General features: G+C 73.2%; 3 protein-coding genes across 6 annotated transcripts; all 3 read right to left on the reverse strand.

Moving 5' to 3' along the window:
- Window positions 1–699: 699 nt before the first annotated feature.
- Window positions 700–2,217, reverse strand: ANKRD39 (ankyrin repeat domain 39). Its single transcript, XM_080568296.1, has 4 exons — window positions 2,059–2,217; window positions 1,811–1,914; window positions 999–1,202; window positions 700–927 (listed from the first exon to the last, which is right to left on the reverse strand). The coding sequence occupies exons 1-4, from the start codon at window positions 2,156–2,158 to the stop codon at window positions 790–792; spliced, it is 546 nt and encodes a 181-aa protein (XP_080424422.1). The 5' UTR covers window positions 2,159–2,217; the 3' UTR covers window positions 700–789.
- Window positions 2,218–2,965: 748 nt separating this feature from the next.
- On the reverse strand, window positions 2,966–11,713 carry SEMA4C (semaphorin 4C). Of its 3 annotated transcripts, none has more exons than XM_080568373.1 (15): window positions 11,620–11,713; window positions 9,426–9,554; window positions 7,875–8,023; window positions 7,716–7,778; window positions 7,507–7,605; window positions 6,686–6,782; window positions 6,488–6,604; window positions 6,267–6,418; window positions 5,994–6,169; window positions 5,768–5,912; window positions 5,465–5,687; window positions 5,270–5,385; window positions 5,034–5,191; window positions 4,889–4,959; window positions 2,966–4,740 (listed from the first exon to the last, which is right to left on the reverse strand). In XM_080568373.1, the coding sequence occupies exons 2-15, from the start codon at window positions 9,532–9,534 to the stop codon at window positions 3,914–3,916; spliced, it is 2,502 nt and encodes an 833-aa protein (XP_080424499.1). In that variant the 5' UTR covers window positions 9,535–9,554; window positions 11,620–11,713; the 3' UTR covers window positions 2,966–3,913. The 3 variants fall into 3 exon arrangements, with proteins under 3 accessions (XP_080424499.1, XP_080424500.1, XP_080424498.1); XM_080568374.1 differs by having other exon boundaries at window positions 9,426–9,557; window positions 11,620–11,641; XM_080568372.1 differs by lacking the exon at window positions 11,620–11,713 and adding an exon at window positions 9,917–10,028 and having other exon boundaries at window positions 9,426–9,592.
- Window positions 11,714–12,330: 617 nt separating this feature from the next.
- Window positions 12,331–16,907, reverse strand: FAM178B (family with sequence similarity 178 member B). Of its 2 annotated transcripts, XM_080568547.1 has the most exons (15): window positions 16,480–16,907; window positions 15,108–15,621; window positions 14,930–15,028; window positions 14,673–14,822; window positions 14,473–14,578; window positions 14,329–14,398; window positions 14,110–14,230; window positions 13,947–14,037; window positions 13,604–13,780; window positions 13,423–13,520; window positions 13,208–13,288; window positions 13,035–13,119; window positions 12,855–12,956; window positions 12,671–12,748; window positions 12,331–12,569 (listed from the first exon to the last, which is right to left on the reverse strand). In XM_080568547.1, the coding sequence occupies exons 1-15, from the start codon at window positions 16,748–16,750 to the stop codon at window positions 12,429–12,431; spliced, it is 2,184 nt and encodes a 727-aa protein (XP_080424673.1). In that variant the 5' UTR covers window positions 16,751–16,907; the 3' UTR covers window positions 12,331–12,428. The 2 variants fall into 2 exon arrangements, with proteins under 2 accessions (XP_080424673.1, XP_080424672.1); XM_080568546.1 differs by lacking the exon at window positions 13,208–13,288 and having other exon boundaries at window positions 16,480–16,872.
- Between the last annotated feature and the right edge of the window lie 74 nt (window positions 16,908–16,981).

Consider the following 16,981-nt stretch of genomic DNA (forward strand, 5'->3'; position numbering starts at 1 on the left):
CCGCTGGGACGCTCGCCGGGCTGTCCCTTGGCACCCGGACCGCGGGCTGTCCCCTCTGCCTGCCCCAAGCCGCCCGCTGGAGCGTCACCCAACAGCCTCTGCTTGGCCCCCACCGCCTGCAGGCGAGCACGGCGCCGTTCCCCGCAGGTGCGGGGCAGCACCTGGCCTTTTTTTGGGGTGCAAAGCTGCTCTTCGGCGAGTCCTGGCCCTCCGTCCGCCCCGAGCCACAACTGCAGGACCTGCAGCTCCTCGCAGCGCCCCAACCACATTGCGCGGGCACTCGCAGGCCTGTGGCTGGATCCGCCCCAAAGCCAGCTGGGGTGGGAGCAGGGACACGGAAGCTTTTTTTTTCTTTTTTTTGTCCCAGCGTTTGGGTTTTGGAGGCGATAAAAGGTTGCTGGAGGGGCAGGGGCACGCGCTTCTGTCCCAGCAGCTCACCAAAGGAGGTGCCACCCCCCTGCCCGTTCCGTAGCGCCCTGCAAGTCCCCAGCGGGTGGATTGGGACCGGGCCGTGTCCCCTCCCAGGTCCCCTCCCAGGTCCCCGGGGTGCAGCCCCGGCCTCGCTGCTCCCGTTTGGGGGCAGCCCCGTCCCCCTGCCCTCACCACATCTCGGTACCGATGCTCTCCGTGCGCCACCACCTGCGGTGACCCCGTGTCCACATCCACACCGTGCGCAGGGGACAGAGAGGCAGAGCCGGGTTTTGGTGCCAGGACCTCGTTTTGTTTTTTCTCCAGCAGGCACAGAGCCCTGCGGGTCCCCCCGTCCGCGCCGGCCTCACCGCGTCCCCCTCAGCCATCCAGCAGGTCCCGGACCGCGGGGTCCGCCGTGTCGCAGGGCCGCCGTCCCCTGGCGTCGCGGGCTGCCGCCAGCGCCGGGTCGAGCTGCAGGAGCAGGGCGCAGACGTCCCGGTGGCCGCGCTCGGCCGCCTGCGGGCGACACCACCGTCACGCGCGGCGCCGCGGCAGCACCGCGGCCGGGTCCCCGCCTCGTCGCCCACCTTGTGCAGCCCGGTGCGGCCGTCCCCGTCGGCGGCGGCGGGGTCGGCGCCGTGCGCCAGCAGGAGCCGGACCACGGCGAGGTGGCCGCAGTAGCAGGCGCGGTGCAGGGCGGTGGCGCCGCCGGGCGTGCGGGCGTCGCAGCGGGCGCCGCGCTGCAGCAGCAGGCGGCACACCCCCAGGTGCCCGTTACGGCTGGCGTAGTGCTGGGGGGGCAACGGGGCGGGTGAGCAGGTTCTCCCCCCGGTACCCGGTGCTACCCTGGTACCCGGTGCCCTGCCGGTTCCCACCCCCCCCCCCAGTACCCGGTACCCCCCTGGTACCCGGTGCCCCCCCTGTCCTCTCCCGGTAGCCAGTGCCCCCCCCAGTTCCCTTCCCCGGTACCCGGTGCCCCCCCTATTTCCTCCCCGGTACCTGGTGCCTTCCTGGTTCCCCCCAGCCCGGTACCCGGTGCCCCCCCAGTTCCTCCCCCCCCGATACCTGGTGCCCACCCGGTTCCCCCCCCGGTATTCGGTGTCCCAGCCCAGATAGCCGGTGCCCCCCCAGTTTCCCCCCAGTACCCGGTGCCCCCCCAGTTCCTCTCCCCCCGGTATCCAGTTCCCCTCCGGTTCCCCCCCCGGTACCCGGTGCCCCCCCGGTTCCCCCCCTCGGTACTCTGTGCCTCCCCGGTGCCTCCCCCCCGGTACCCGGTGTCCCCCCCCAGATACCCGGTGCCCCCCCGGTTTCCCCCTAGTACCCAGTGCCCCCCCAGTTCCTCCACCCGCCCGGTCCCCGGTGCCCCCCCGGTTCCTCTCCCCGGTGCCCCCCGCCGTACCAGGGCCGTGTACCCCGCCAGGTCGGTCTCGCTGGGCTCCCCGCGGCGCTCCAGCAGCTGCAGCACCCGCGGCTCGTCCCCGTCCCGCGCCGCCGCCCAGATCCCTGCGGGCAGCGGCAGCGGGCTCAGGCCGGGGGCACCGGGCACCGGCACCGGCACCGGGCCCCGCGCCGCCCGCTACCGGCTCCCCCCCACCCCAGAAGCGCGGCACCGGCACCGCCCCCGCCCGGCCCGGCCCGGCCGCGGACCCCGCTCGAAGTCCATCTCGGGCAGGCTCTGGTGCACGCTCGGCACCGCCGCCCGCGGCGGGCAGCACGGCCCCGGGGGGGAACGGCGGCCCGCCGCCATCGGCCGGGGCGGGGCGGGGGCGAGAGGGGGCGGAGGGAGCCGAGGCCGAATGGAGCCGAGAGGGACCCGAGTGGGGCCGAAGGGACCCGAGTGAGACCCGAGTGGGGCCGAAAGGAGCCGAGAGGGACCCGAGCGGGGCCGAAGGGACCCGAGTAGTTCCGAAGGTACCCGAACGGCACCCGAGTGATTCCGAAGGTACCCGAGTAGTTCCGAAGGTAGCTCAGCAGAGCCGAAGGGAGCCGACCGATAATCGGGTAGTTCCGAAGGCACCCGAGTGATTCCGAAGACACCCGAATGGTTCCGACGACACCCGTGTGGTTCCGAAGTCACCCGAGCGCCACCGTGCCCCCACCCCGAGCGCCAACAGCGCATGCGCACTCCCCCCACCCCCTCCGCCAGGGGGCGCCCCCTCTCCCCCCGCCCGCCCCCCCCCGGTGCCCCCCCCGGTGCCCCCGGCCCGTCCCCGCTTCCCACGGCCCCAGGGCCGCCGCCTGGCTCCGGGCCCAGCTCCCAGGCCCCGCCGGGACCCCGGCTGCCGCTTCCGGCCCTCTCCCAGCTTCCCGGCAGGGCCCCCCCGGGGACCCCCCCCATCGGGTCCCTACCGGGGGGGCACCGGGCGCGGGGCCAGCCCCGGGCAGCCGCAGGCCCCGGGGGGCGGCCGGGCCCCCCCCCGGCCTGGGAACGGCGCCGCGATGCCCTTTTATAGCCCCGAGCGCCGCCGTTTTCCATGAGCTCAGCACCCCGGGGGGGGGGACCCGCACATCCCCCCCCCCCCCCCCAGCACCGGACGCAGCCCCGCTTCTGTTATTATTTTTTTTTTCCTCCTTTTTATTATTAATATAAAAATACTCACGTATTTACAGCAAATAAATATATTTCGGTAACAAATAAATTACACTGGGGGGGGGTTATACAAAAGGGGCCCAGGTGGGCGGCGTGCAGGGGGCAGCAGGCGGGGGGGGGTATTTACAGCCAGGCCCCCCCCGGGCGGGGGCGCTTAGAAAAGTTCTCAGGAAGGAAAAAAACCCGAAAAGTCCTCGTGGAGGCGGCCGAAAGGGGCCTGCGGCGGGACACGGGGCCCGGGGGGGGACACGGGGCACAGTCCCCAAGGCGGGGCACGGTCCCCGAGGCTGGTCCCAAGGCCCGGGACGTGGCCCCCGTTGTGAGTTACGGGGCCCCAAGCAGGTTCCAGGGCCTGGGACACGGTCCCCAAGCCTTGTCCCAGTGCCTGGGACACGGTCCCCAAGGATGGTCGTGGCCCCCAAGCCCTGTTCCAGGGCCCAGGACACGGTTCCCAAAACGGGTCACAGTCCCCAAGTCTTGTCCCAGTGCCTAGGACACAGTCCCCAAGCCCTGTCCTAGGGCCCAGGACACGGTCCCCAAGGCGGGTCACGGTCCCAAAGCCCTGTCCCAATGCCTGGGACGCGGTCCCCAAGCCTTGTCCCGGCGCCCGGGTCACGGTCCCCAAGGCGGGTCGCGGTCCCCAAAGCCAGACGCAGCGCCCGGGACGCAGTACCGAAGGCGGACGTGGTGACACGGTGACAGAAGAGCCCCAGCTGCGTCACCCAAGGCAGGCAGGACGCGGTGCCCAGGTGGGTGCCGGTGCCGGCGCCGCGGCCCCGAGCCGGGTGCCGGTTCCCCGTGCTGCAGCCCCAAGGCGGGTGCTGGCACCGGGGCGGCGGTCCCCGCGGCGGGTGCCGGCGTCCTGGCGGCGGGTGCCGGGCCCTGAGGTAGGTGCGGCTGCGCGGTGGCGGCTCAGACCGACGACTCCTCGGGGTTGGAGTCGGGCAGGGGCTGGCGCTGCTGCAGCTTCCGCCGCAGCTCCTCGGCCAGGTCGGCGCAGGGCGGCCGCTCCTCGGCGCCCAGCGCCAGGCGGATGTAGCCGTTGGAGGTGGAACCGCGCAGGGGACCCAGGTGGATGCGGGTGGGTGAGTGGAGGGGCTGCCCGGGGATGGCGCTGGGCGGTGAGGTGGTGCCGGGGGGGCCGCCGTTGCGGCAGACAGCGTGGCCCGGCACGATCTTGAGCGAGCCGTCCGAGTAGTAGTAGCTGGCCGGGTCCCAAAGCTTCTCGTCCGAGTCGGAGGCGGCGCTGGGCACGAAGCGCGGGCTGGGGGGCTCCTTGGGCAGCTCGATGGGGTACACCAGGGTGCTCTCGATGGCCTTGGCGCCTTTGCCCAGCTCCTCCCGCAGCCGCCGCCAGAGCGAGAACACCACCAGCACCAGCACCAGGCACAGGGCGCCCAGGCACACCGCCACCACCCACACCAGCCCCAGGCTCTCCAACGGCGCCCGCGTCTCCAGCGGCACCCCCGGGCCGGCCAGCACCGCCACCCGGTACACCTCGCTGCCCAGCCGGGCGCCCTGCTCCTCCGAATAGCAGCGGTACGTGCCGCTGTGCTGCGCCCCGGCCCCCGGCACCACCAGCGCCCGCAGGCGGGCGTCGTGCAGCACCAGCGCCTGCTCGGCCGCCAGCGCTCGCCCCTCGAAGGTCCACAGCGCCTGCGCCAGGTTGGAGCCCAGGCGGCACGTCAGCACCAGGTCGGTGCCCGCCACCACCGTCACGTTTTTGGGGATGATGGGCCCTGAGGGAGAGGGGCGAGTCAGGAAGGGGACGCACAGCACAGGGGGTGTCCCTGCTGTGTCACCCCCCGTGCCAAGGCCTCACCGCACACCCTGCCACCCCCGTGACACGTCCCCAGCGTCCCAGCTCCACGCGGCGTGGGGTCTCACCTTGCTTGGCCACCTGCGGCAGGGTGCAGGCGCGGGTGTCGGAGCTCAGCACGTCCTGGACCAGCTGGGACCTGCAGGAGGAGACGGCGGCGGAGGTGAGGGGGGCCCCGCACCATGGCTGGGAGCCCCGCGGGCACCCCCTTACCCGTTAAGGCCCTCGGTGCGGACGCAGAGGCTGGCGTTGCGGCTCCAGGCGCAGTAGGGGTCCCGGGCGAGGACGCAGTCCGTGCAGGACTGGTAGCGGCTGCAGTCGGCCAGCGGCAGCTGGGCCACCTGGAAGCGCGAGCCGGCGAAGAGCAGCTTCTGCGAGGGCAGGGACAGGCGGTGAGGCGACACCACGCGACGCCACGGCCACCAGCCCCTTCCCGCGGCACCGCTCACCTTCCGACCGGCCAGGACCAGGCTCTCCACGGGCTGCGCCGGCTCGAAAACCTGCAGCTCCTCGACCAGGTGGACGTGAGCGCCCAGGTTCAGCGCCTTGTGCACCCAGCCGTCACCTGCGGGCCGTGGCAGGAGGTGAGGGGCGTCCCCACACCGGCAGCACCCCCTGCGCCCCCCCGGCCGCCCGGCAGGTACCTGTGCCGATGAAGAGCACCTCGTAGATGGTGCCGTCCAGCCCCGTCACCCGGTCCACCACCAGCTGGGTGAAGTTGGCGTCCTTCTTGAGCAGCAGCGGGCGCCCACGGTGGGGCAGGATGGGCTCGTCCATCAGCGGGTGCTTCTTGGCGAAGTTGAGGGTGTTGTCGGGCAGCTCGAGGGAGCTGGCGAAGCCGTTCTGGCGGTGCCAGTCGGTGATGCACTGGGGACAGAGGGCACCGTCAGCGCACGGCCAGCCCCGTGCCCCCCTCTGCCACGGCCCCGTGCCCCCCCAGCACTCACCGCCCCGGGACGGGGGCTCGGCACCTCGTCCGAGTACCGGCCCCACTTCTGCGCCTGCTCCCGGTACTCCTTGTAGGGCCCCTCGAACGCCTTCTTCACCTCCAGGATGTGGTACCGGCAGATAGCCGAGACGTCCACGTCCCCCCTGCAGGGACAGTGAAGGTTTGGGGGGCACTGACCACAGGGAACCCCCTGGGGGCCGGGGGACCGCTCCCCATGCGCTCACCAGCGGGCCTGGAAGACCCCAAAAAACGTCGTGTCCTGCCAGTCGGCCCCGGGCAGGGTGAAGACGGCCTGGAGGCGGTTGAAGTGGAGCTGCTGCTCGGGCGCCGAGCACACCAGGCGAGCCTTGAGGAAGGTCGTCCACTTCTTCTGCAGCGTGCGCGCACCGCCGACGTCCCCCTGGGCACCGAGCGGGCGTGAGGGCAGCACCGGCGCCTTCACCGGCTGCACCAAGCCACGCCAGCACCGCATCCCGCGCGGGGGACGCCCCCCGTACCTTGCAGACCCGCGCCACGCGGGCCACCACCTGCTCCGCGTAGCAGTCATACTCCACCGCCCGCTCGCTGAAGAAGAAGTAAACCTTGTCGTCGTCCCCGGTGCTGCTGGCTGCGCTCTCCTGCACGTACGCCGAGGCCACGAAGTGGGGCTCTGCGGGGTAAAAAGAGACGGGTAGCAGCAGGCGAGGGGGCCCACGCCCTCCCCGCGAGCCCGGCCTACCGTTGAGCCAGGAGGTGAGGTACTCCGTCTTCATGGAGTAGTGCGGGCCCAGGTTGCGGAGGATGACGGGCTCCGTGCCCAGGAAGTTGTTGAAGGTGGCCGAGTACAGCTCGCCGTCTGCAAGGGGGGGGGTTAGGGGCAGGGTGGGCACCCCCGAGGCCGCAGCGGGGACAGGGGGTGCCCCACGGTGCCACCTACCCACGATGAGGCCGGTGTGTCCCTTGGTGGGGTCGTACGGGCACTTGCCCTTGCCGTCCTCGAAAGCCACTTGGTCCAGGGTGAAGCCGGACAGCTCCTGCGGGGCACAGGAGTGGGGGCCCAAACCCCCTCCCCAGGTCACATCCCCCCCGCGCCCAAGCAGCCCCAGGGCACCGGGACACCCCCGGGTGACCCCCCTAGGGACAGAGACACCCCTGGATGGCCTTCCTGGGACAGGGACACTGAATGGTGCTCCTGGGGACAGGGACAGCCTTGGATTGACGCTCCTGGGGACAGGGACACCCCCAAATGATGTCCCTGGGCACAGGGACACCCCCCCAGAAGACCCTCCTGGACACGGGGACACCCCCAAATCATGCTCCCGGACATGGGGACAGTCCCAAATGATACTTCTGGACACAGGGACACCCAAAAATGATGCTCCTGGACACAGGGACACCCCAAAATGATGCTCCTGGATACAAGGACACCCCCCAAATGGTGCTCTTGGACACAGGGACCCGCCCCAAATGATGTTCCTCGATACAAGGACACCCCCCAAATGATGCTCCTGGACACAGGGACACCCCAAAATGATGTTCCTGGACATGGGGACAGCCCCAAATGATGCTCCTGGGCACAGGGACAACCCCCCAGAAGACCCTCCCGGACACGGGGACCCCCCCCCCCAAACAAAGCTCCAGCACCAGAGGGAGCTGCCCTGGAACCCGCTGCCTAACACAGAGCCCCCCCGGGGCCGAGGCTCCCACCAGGGGGAGCAGCGCTGGATGCGGCCGGGTTTTTGGGGGGGTCGCACTCACGATGTAGGTGCACTTGGGCTGGAAGGCGTAGGTGCCGCAGGCGTACAGGTGGGAGCTGTTGTAGCTCTGCAGGAAGCGCACGTAGTTGAAGCAGTCGGTCTGGGGGGGTGGGAAACACGCGGTTAACGGCGAAGTTGGGGGGGGGGCACGCAAACTGGGGGGTGCCCCACGCCCGCCCCCCCCCCATAGCCACCTCCGCGCCCCCCAACCTGGTTGTTTTTCCCCTTCTGGATGCACTCGGCTTTCTTCTCCACGGGGGCCTCCCAGGAGATCTGGGGGGAGAAAAGGGGTCAGCAGGAGGGTTTGCCCCGCTGCTCCCCCCTCCAAAAAAAATCCCCTCCCCCCCCCCTTCGCCCCCGGGGCCTCACCGCCGCCTTCAGCTCCACGGTGCCGGTGGCCAGGGCGAAGACAGCCTCGCGGGCGCCCACGTAGAGCAGCGCCTCGGCCTCGTCCAGCGTCAGCGTCAGGTAGTGCGAGACCCCCCCCTGCGAGAAGCGCTTGGCCGCGTCCTTCAGCTCTGCGGGACATCGGGGGGGGGCGGGACGGTGACACGCACGCCGTGGGGACATCGGGGCAAGGCCACCGCCGTCCCCGCGGCCGTCCCCACCCCCAAGCCACGGGTGGGCACCGCTGGCACCCCGGGGCACCCGCGGCCCCCGCCGGAAGCCCCCCGGCCCCCCGCGCACAAAGGGCTCTTTGTCACCGGAGCAGGCGCTGGCGGCGCCGGGGAACACAGCGGCCTTTGGCGAGACCCCGCGCCCCCCCCCCCGAGCCCCCCCTGCCCGCCCCCAGGCCCGGCCGAGCCCGCAGAAAGGCCCCATTGACAGGGCCGGCACCAGGGCCCCGGGCGGCGACGGGGCCGCAGGGCTGGCACGGCACGGGGACGGGGACAAGGGACGGGGACAAGGAACGGGGGCACTGGTGGGGGCCTGGGGCACAGCACAGGGACGGGGGGCATGGCACGGGGATGGGGGGCACAGTGTAGGGACAGGGGGCACGGCATGGGGACAGGGGGCTTGGGCAAGGTACAGGGGACACGGCCCAGGGACAGGGGCTCGGGTACGGGCAGAGCACAGGGACAATGGCACAGGAAAGGGACGGGGGGGTCTGGGGCAGGGGGACATGGGGCACAGGGATGGGGGTCTCGGGTATGAGCACGGGGCATGGAATGGGGACACCCCCAAAGGGACAGGGGTCTGGGGCATGGGCACAGCACAGGGACGTGGGGCACGGCACAGGGACATGGTGCACAGCATGGGGACAGGGGTCTTGGGGACAGTACAGGGACACAGAGCAAGGAACGGGGACAGCAGCATGACAAAGGGACGGGGTCTGGTACACGGACATGGGACACGGCACGGGGACACTGGCAGGGGAAAGGGACAGGGGTCACGGGCACGGGGACATGGGGCACTGGCATGGCACAGGAATAGGGGACACAGGGCACGGGGATGGTGCAATGGGGCACGGAAAGGGGACGTGGGGTGCCGGCACAGCACCAGGATGGGGACAAGGGACGTGGCAAAGGGACAGGGACATAGGACGCTGGCACGGCAAACGGCTGGGGGTCTCCGGGTGTTGGCACAGCACGGGGACAAGAACACGGGGCACAGCGAAGGGACGGGGACACCGGTGCTGGCATGGCACGGGGACAGGGACCCAGCACGCGGCACAGATGGGGGACACGGGGTGCTGGCACAGCGCAGGGACAAGGGGGCACAGGGTGCTGGCACGGCGAAGGGATGGCACTTCGGGTGCTGGCACGGCCCGGAGATGAGGACACGGGGCATGGCAGAGGGACGGGGACCGGGGTGACGACAGGGGACACGACAAAGGGACGGGGACCCAGGGCGATGGCGGGGCGTGGGGACAGGACAAAGGGCTGGGGACCCGTCCGGAGGGGGGGTTACGGTACTCACCCGCGTAGGGGACGGTTTTTCGGGGCACGGCGCTCCACGAGGACCCCGGGGCGGCGCTGGGGACGAGTGCCAGCAGCGAGGCGAGGGCCAGCAGCAAGCAGGGGGCCATGGCGCCGGCGGGGGGGTGGCCTGCTTTTGGGGAGGGGATGGGGGGGGGACACCCGGCCCTGGTCAGGGTTACAGGGCGTCACCCACGGCGGTGGCGGCGTCACGCGGGCGGCGCGGGGACAAGGCGGGCATTGAGGGCTGCGCGTCACGAGGCCGGGGCACCCCACGCGGGACGGGGCGGGGGGACACGAGGCGTGGGGTCGGGGTCCTAGGGGGGGGGCGCAGCGCTCCAAGCCTCCCCGTGACCCCTTTGGGCGTCCGGCCCCCCCAGGCTCAATCTGTCCCCGTGGCAGAGACCCCCCCACACACCCTGCCGGTGTCGGGGTGCCCCCCAAGTGGCTCCCTACCCTGACGGGGGGGGTGCAGCCGGCGGTGCCCCCCACCCGCTCCGTCCCCACGGTCACTCCTCCGGCCACTTCCCGCCCTGACGCATCCAGGCGGGTCCGGGGGGGCCGCGCAGGAGGAAACGGGCCCTTCCTCTTCCTCCCCCCCCCCGGGACAGCCTCACCTCCCGTCCCGTGTCCCCCCTCCCCCCCCGCCACCAGCCCCAGCACCCCAGGGGTGCCCCCGCTGCCCCCCGCCCGGCGGGGCAGGATGCGGCCGGGCGAGCGAGCGGGCGGCCGGGAATTGTTCTGCCCAGCCTGGGGGGAAGCAGGAAACGGGGGGGCTGGGGAAGGGTTTCCGGGAGGGTGGGGGGCCGGGAAGGGGCCCCCCACGGGCGTGGGAACGGGGGACGCCCCGGACGGGCTTCCCATGGCAGCTGGGAAGGGGGGAAGCGGGAGGTGGGGGCGCCCCGTGCTGCCCACGGCGTGGGCACGGTCGGGGTGTCAGGGGCACGGGTGGGGTGCTGTGGGTATGGTTGGGGTGTCACGGGCACGGGTGGGGTGTCACGGGCACGGGTGGGGTGTCAGGGGCATGGTCGGGGTGCTATGGGTACGGTCGGGGTGTCACGGCTATGGTCAGGGTGCTATGGGTATGGCTGGGGTGTCGTGGGTATGGTCAGAGTGCCGCGGGCACAGCCCCAGAGCCAAGAGCAGGGTCAGGGTGCCACAGGCAAAACCGGGGTGCCATGGGCACGGTTGGGGTGCCAAGGGCACGATTAAGGTGCCACGGGCACCGCCGGGGTGTCACAGGCACGATCGGGGTGCCGTGGTCATGGTTGGGGTGTCACAGGCACAGTCAGGGTGCCACAGGCACAGCCCCAGGGCCAAGAGCAGGGTCAGGGTGCCACGGGCAAAGCCAGGGTGCCATGGGCATGTTTGGGGTGTCACGGGCACAATCGGGGTGCCATGGGCACGGTCGGGGTGCCACGGGCACAATCGGGGTGCCACGGGCACGGTCGGGGTGTCACGGGCACAATCGGGGTGCCGTGGGCACGGTCGGGGTGCCACGGGTATGGTTGGGGTGCCGTGGGCACAGCCCCAGGGCCGAGAGCAGGGGCAGGGTGCCACGGGCACAACCGGGGTGCCACGGGCACGGCTGGGGTGCCAGGGACACGGTCAGGGTGCTCAGGGCATGGCCGGGGTGCCGTGGGCATGGTCAGGGTGCCAGGGACACCACGGGGGTGCCGCGGGCATGGTCAGGGTGCCAGGGACACCACGGGGGTGCCGCGGGCGCTGTCGGGGTGCTGCGGTCCCGGTCCCCCCGTCCCCCCGCTGCAGGCGCAGGACACCCGCGGGGGGGGGGGTCCCAGCGGTGCCATCCCGGGGGTCCCCACCCGTGGGGCTGAGCCCCCCGCCTCCCCACCCCCCCCCCCCGCGGGGGGGGCCCCGCCGCCAGCACCGGGGCCGGGGGTGCCGGTACCGGGGGGGGGGGGGGGGACACCGAGGGATCGGGGCGGGGGGCGGGGGCCGGTACCGACGGCACCGGCACCGGGGGGGAGAAAGAGGGGAGAGAAGGGACGGGGGGGGGGGGGGGGTCGCAGAGCCGGTGCCGACCCCCGGTACCGGGCGGAACAAAGCGCCTCCCCCTCCTCCCCCCGCCCCCGCGGCTCCGCCACAACAATACCGGGGCGGGGCGGGGGCAACCGGGGGCGGCGGGGGGGGGGGGGAGAGGGGGCGGGGAGGGGGAGGGGGGGGGCACTCACCTCGGGGCGCGGCGGGGGCGGGCGGCCCGGGGGGGGGGGAGCGGCGGCGGCGGGGCAGGAGGAGGAGGCGGCGGCGGCGGCGAAGGCTCGGGGCGGCGGCGGCGGGAGCGCGCCGCGCGGCTCCGCTCGGGCCCGCCCCCTGACGTCACAGCCGCGTTCACCGGGGGGGGCTCGGGGTCGGGCCGAGCGGGGCGGGCACCGGGAAGAACAGCGGGACCCCCCCCCCCCCCCCCCGCCTCCCTCCCCGCACACCCCCCGGTAGCACGGGGCGGCCCGGGGGGGACATCCCCGGGGGGACATCCCCGGGGGGACATCCCCACCCCGACCCCCCCCCAAACCCCCCAGCCCCCTCCCCCGGACCCCCCCAACCCCCCCCAGACCCTCCCCATGGACCCCCCCAATCCCCCCCATGAACCCCCCCCAACCCCCAGGACCCCCCCCCCCAGAACCCCCCCGTCCCCATAATTCGCCCGCTGCCCCCGCGCAGGATGGAGGCGGCACCGGGGGTCGATGCGTCAGGGGGTGGTTTATTGGGTGGGGGGCACCCCGGGGGGACACCCCCACCCCAACCCCCCCCAAACCCCCCAGCCCCCCCCCATGGACCCCAACAACCCCCCCAGACCCCCCCCAACCCTCCTAGACCCCCCCCCAACCCCCAGGACCCCCCCATCCCCATAATTTGCCCGCGCAGGATGGAGGCGGCACCGGGGGTCGATGCGTCGGGGGGTGGTTTATTGGGTGGGGGGCACCCCGGGGAGCTGCGCCCCCACCCCGAGCACCCCGGGGGGGTCTCGGCGCGCCCCCCCCCGCTATTCCAGCAGCTCCTGCCACTTGACGTAGAGGAGGGCGGCCAGGCCCTTGAGCTGGGTGCGCAAGAGGAGCCCCGAGCCCTCGCGCAGCCCCGTGCCGAAGTGCCAGTCCAGCTGCGCACACAGACGCTCCAGGTGGTCCTGGGGGGACACGCCGGGGGGCACGGGGGTGTCAGGGACACCGGGGGGACCCCCGGTGCCCTCCCCGCGCCCCCCCTCCCCCCCCGGGGTCTGGCACTCACCCGCTGCTCGCCCCGCGGCCGCTCGCTGCCCACCACGGCGTCGGCGAGGCGCAGGAGGCTGTGGCTCAGGTAGCAGGCCTGCGGGGACGGGGGGGGGCAGGCAGGTGGTGGCACCTCCGCGGTGTCCCCACCCCCCCCCCCCATCCCAGGTCACCCCGTTGGCCCCGGGGTGGGGGGCGCCCACCTCCTGCTCGGAGTCCTCGGGCTCATCGGGGTGCCCGTCGGGCAGCAGGCACTGCAGGGCGTCCGGCCGGGACAGCTCCAGGAGCCGGCTCAGCGCCGGGAGCTGCGGGGAAAGCGGGGCTCAGGGGACGCTTGGGGACACTGCCGCCCCCAAGGGGGGCACGGGGGGGGCTTCGCCCACCTCCGCCCCGAGGGGCAGCGCGGTGCCCGGCGGCTCCCCCAGCAGCCGGGCCATGACACAAAGGCTCAGACGCCTGCGGAGCTCCCTGGGGAGAGGGGGAAGAGCGTGAGGACGGGGCGCGTGCCACCGTCCCCGCTGCCAGAGCCGCGATGTCCCCGCAGCGCCGGCGTCACCCCGGTGCCCTCCGGGTGCCCGTGGCGAGGGGCGGCGGCGCCAGCAGCCGGTTCCTGCCCGCTTTGTGCCTGCGCAACCGGCTGGAATAAAGGAATTAGAGCGAGACGCGGCCCAGCCCGCGCGGCGTGGCACGGAGCCCGCGGGGCCCTGCCAGCTCCCGCCGGGCTCCCCGCATCCCCTCCGCGCGGGGGGCACGGGCCGGCCGGGGACGTACCTGCCCCTGCCGGTGACATCTGGCAGCAGCCCCACGAGGGCCAGCAGGTTGTGGTGGTGCTGAGAGAGCTGGCACAGGGACAGGCAGAGCGCGGGCAGCTGCGGGGAGAGGGCAGGGGGGTGCTGAGCGGCGGCGGGGCTCCCGGCGGGGGGGGCGCTCGGCCGCCCCGCGCCCCCGGTACCTGCCCCTGCCAGTCCGCGATGCCCTCGAGCAGGCAGAGCAGGAGGTGCTGCAGGTCGGGCAGTGGCTGGCGGCGCAGCGCACGGTCGAGGCCGAGGAAGCAGAGCAGCGCGACCAGCTGCCGGCGGGCACGGTCCGGGTAGCGGCGCGGCTGGGCGGCCACGCACAGCTCCAGGAACTGAAGGGGAAGGCGGCGGGTCACCGGGGTGGCTCCGACGTCCCCAACGGGGCAGGGGCAGGGCGGCGGCAGCCCCAGTGGGCGCCCCTCCTGGAGCTGGCGTCACCCGATTAGCGGGAGGGCGGTAACGAAGGTGCGGTGGCCACGGGACGGGGCTGGCTCCCACCTTGCAGATGTCCCCGAGCTGCGTCACCAAGGCCAGCATGCCGGTGGCGTCGAGGCGAGCCTGTCCCGGGCAGCAGGATGGATCCGGGGGCCTGGAAGGAGCACGAGGGGTTGGTGCAGGGGGCGGTGCCACCCGCGGGTGCGTGTTCTGATTTGGGGCTCACCTCCCGACAGCGGGGCACAGCTCGGGGGGCAGCAGGTGCTGGCGGCGCAGGGCACCCAGGTCAGCACCCAGGCGAGCGAAGGCCTGCCCGATGTCCTGCAGCGTGGGGCACCAGGGCTCGCCTGGGGACAAGGGGACGGTGACAGCGGGCGGGGAGCACGCCCGGGGGGGTTACGGCAGGCGCCCCGGCCAGGCAGCCCCGCGCCCGCCTCGCACTCACCGCCGGCACTCAGCCAGATCTCCCACAGCGCCTGGAAGGCGTTGGTCGTGTCCGGCCGCAGGCTCATCAGCTGCCAAAGTGAGGAGGGGGGTCACGGGGGGGCCCCCACGCGGGGACGGGGCCCCCCCGGCTGCGGAGGCTCACCTGGAAGAGCCAGCGCAGGACGGGCGGCGGGCAGGCGGTGCTGGAGCGGTACAGCAGGCTGAGGAGCCCGTCGCGGACAAACGCCGCCCGGCCGGCAGGCGAAGCACTGGGAGAGCCAAGACAAGGGGTGAGCAGCACCCTGCCCGCGTCCCCCTGTCCCCGTGCCCCCCTGTCCCCATGCCCCCCTGTCGGCCTCTCACCACAGGAACCGCCCCTCCAGGACGCTGCGAGGCCGCAGCCCGTGGGTGTCGAGGGCGGGCGGCGGCAGCGGGCGGGCGCAGAAGATGGGCTCCCCGGGGTGCGTGGCGGGGATGAGCCGCGGCTCCACGGTGAAAAGCGCCAGGAGGAGCCTGCGGGCGGGAGGGCACGGCCACCACGGCGCTGTGGGGGGCAGCGGGGGCGCGCGCCCCCCCCCCCCCCCTCCCCAGGAGGGCTACCCGCCGGCTCGCAGCCATACCTCTGCTCCTCCGGGAGCTGCGCGGCGTCGCCCGGGGGCTCCTGCAGGCTGCCGTCATCCACGGGCACCCGTGGCAGCGCGGGCACGAGGCACTGCTCCCTGGCATGGGGGCGGTGAGGGCAGGCGGGGTGAGGTCTCGCCGGGGATCCCGTCCCCGTGCCCACGGTGGCGGCCTCACCTCTTCTCCCGCAGCAGCGCCTCCAGGCTGTTGGCGAGCGGCTCCGGGCACGGCTGCGGGGTCTGGGCACAGCGGGGCAACACCTCGGCACCGGGGCCGGGCAGGATGTCCCCGGGCACCCGCCGAGGGCTCGGCGCCACGGGGCAAGGACCAACCTGCTCGCGGGGCTCTGCGGGGCTCGGGGGCGCGCTGCCCAACAGCAGCAGCTCCCGCAGCGGGATCAGGTCGTCCTCGCTGTCCCCGGGGGACTCCCGTCCTGTCGTCGCGTCCCCTGCTGCATCCCCTGCTTCCTGCGGTGCTGTCCTGGCCGTGGTGTGCTGCCCACGGCTGCTGTCAGCCCCGGGGCTCACCGCGGCCACCCCCAGCAGCACCGGGCTGTGCTGGGAACGGCCCGGTTCCTCCCGGCGCGGTGCCGCGTCCCGCTGCTCGCCACGGGGCCGAGCAGGGCGGCGTGGCCGCCGTCCCCTGCTCAGCCTCCTCTGGGTGCTGGGAGGCTCCTTGGGGCGCCGCGGGGCTGCTGGGACAACGCGGGGGTCAGCATGGGGCCGCCTGGGGCACCGGGGACAGCACTGGGGGCACCAGCCACAGCAACGCCCCGTGCCCAGCCCGGGGATGACACTGGGAACGACACCGGGGTCACCGGCAGCCCCATGCCCACCCTGGGGATGACACTGGGGTCAGCAGCCACCCCGGTGCCCTGTGCCCACCCCAGGGACAACACTGGGGACAACACTTGGGTCACCAGCCACCCTGGTGCCACGTGCCCCTTCTGGGGATGACACCGGGGTCACCGGCTGCCCTGTGCCCATCCTGGGGATGACACCGGGGATGACACCAGGCTCACTGGCCACCCCAGTGCCCTGTGCCCTCCCTGAGGACAACACTGGGGACAGCAATGGGGTCACTGGCTGCCCTGTGCCCATCCTGGGGACAACACCGGGGTCACTGGCCACCCCAGCGCCCCGTGCCCTCACCAGGGATGACACTGGTGATGGCAAAAAGGTCACCAACTGCCCTGTGCCCACCTTGGGGACAACACCAGGGACAACACCGGGGTCACTGGCCATCCTGTGCCCATCCTGGGGACGACACCAGGGATGACACCAGGGTCACCGGCCACCCCAGTGCCCCGTGCCCTCCCTGGGGACGACAGTGGGGTTGGCAATGGGGTCACCAGCCCCCCTGTGCTCACTGTGGGAACAATACCAGGGACGACACCGGGGTCACCAACCACCCCTGTGCCCTGTGCCCATCCTGGGGGTGACACTGGGGCTGGCACTGGGGTCACCAGCCGCCCCGTGCCCACCTTGGGGCCAACACCGGGGCCAACACCAGTGCCACCGGCCACCCTGGCCCCCGTGCCCCCCCTCACCTGTCCCCCCAGGCGCGCCCGGTGCCTGCAGCAGGCCGGGCGGTGACGGTGGTGGTGGCGGCCACGGCGCCAGCAGCCCGGGGGGCGGCGGGGCCACGGGGCGGCCCACGCGCAGGCGCTTTTGAACGCGCAGCTGCTGGTAGGAGCGCAGGCTGGCCTGGAAGCTGTAGCTGAAGAGGCCGGAGCGCGGCACGCGGGCGGAGGACAGCGGGATCTGGTACCAGCGCAGCGCCGCTGCCACCCCTCGCCGCCGCCGCCCCCCCGGCGCCATGTTGAGGCCGGGCAGGACCCCCTCCTCGGGGGTGGCTTCAAAATGGCGGCGGAGGGGGCGGGGCTGTGAGGAACAGGCGGGGCTTGCGCCGCGGAGGGCCAATGGGAGGCGGCCGGCCCGCGCCGCGGCTCCTCCTACCTGCGGAGGGGGGTTAACGGCCAACGGCGCCGCCAACGGAGCGGCCAATGGGGGAGCGGGGGGGGGGGGGGGGGGCGGCGCGGATGAGCCAAT

Source organism: Anser brachyrhynchus (assembly GCF_964034855.1).
Source record: "Anser brachyrhynchus genome assembly, chromosome: 26".
Taxonomy (NCBI): domain Eukaryota; kingdom Metazoa; phylum Chordata; class Aves; order Anseriformes; family Anatidae; genus Anser; species Anser brachyrhynchus.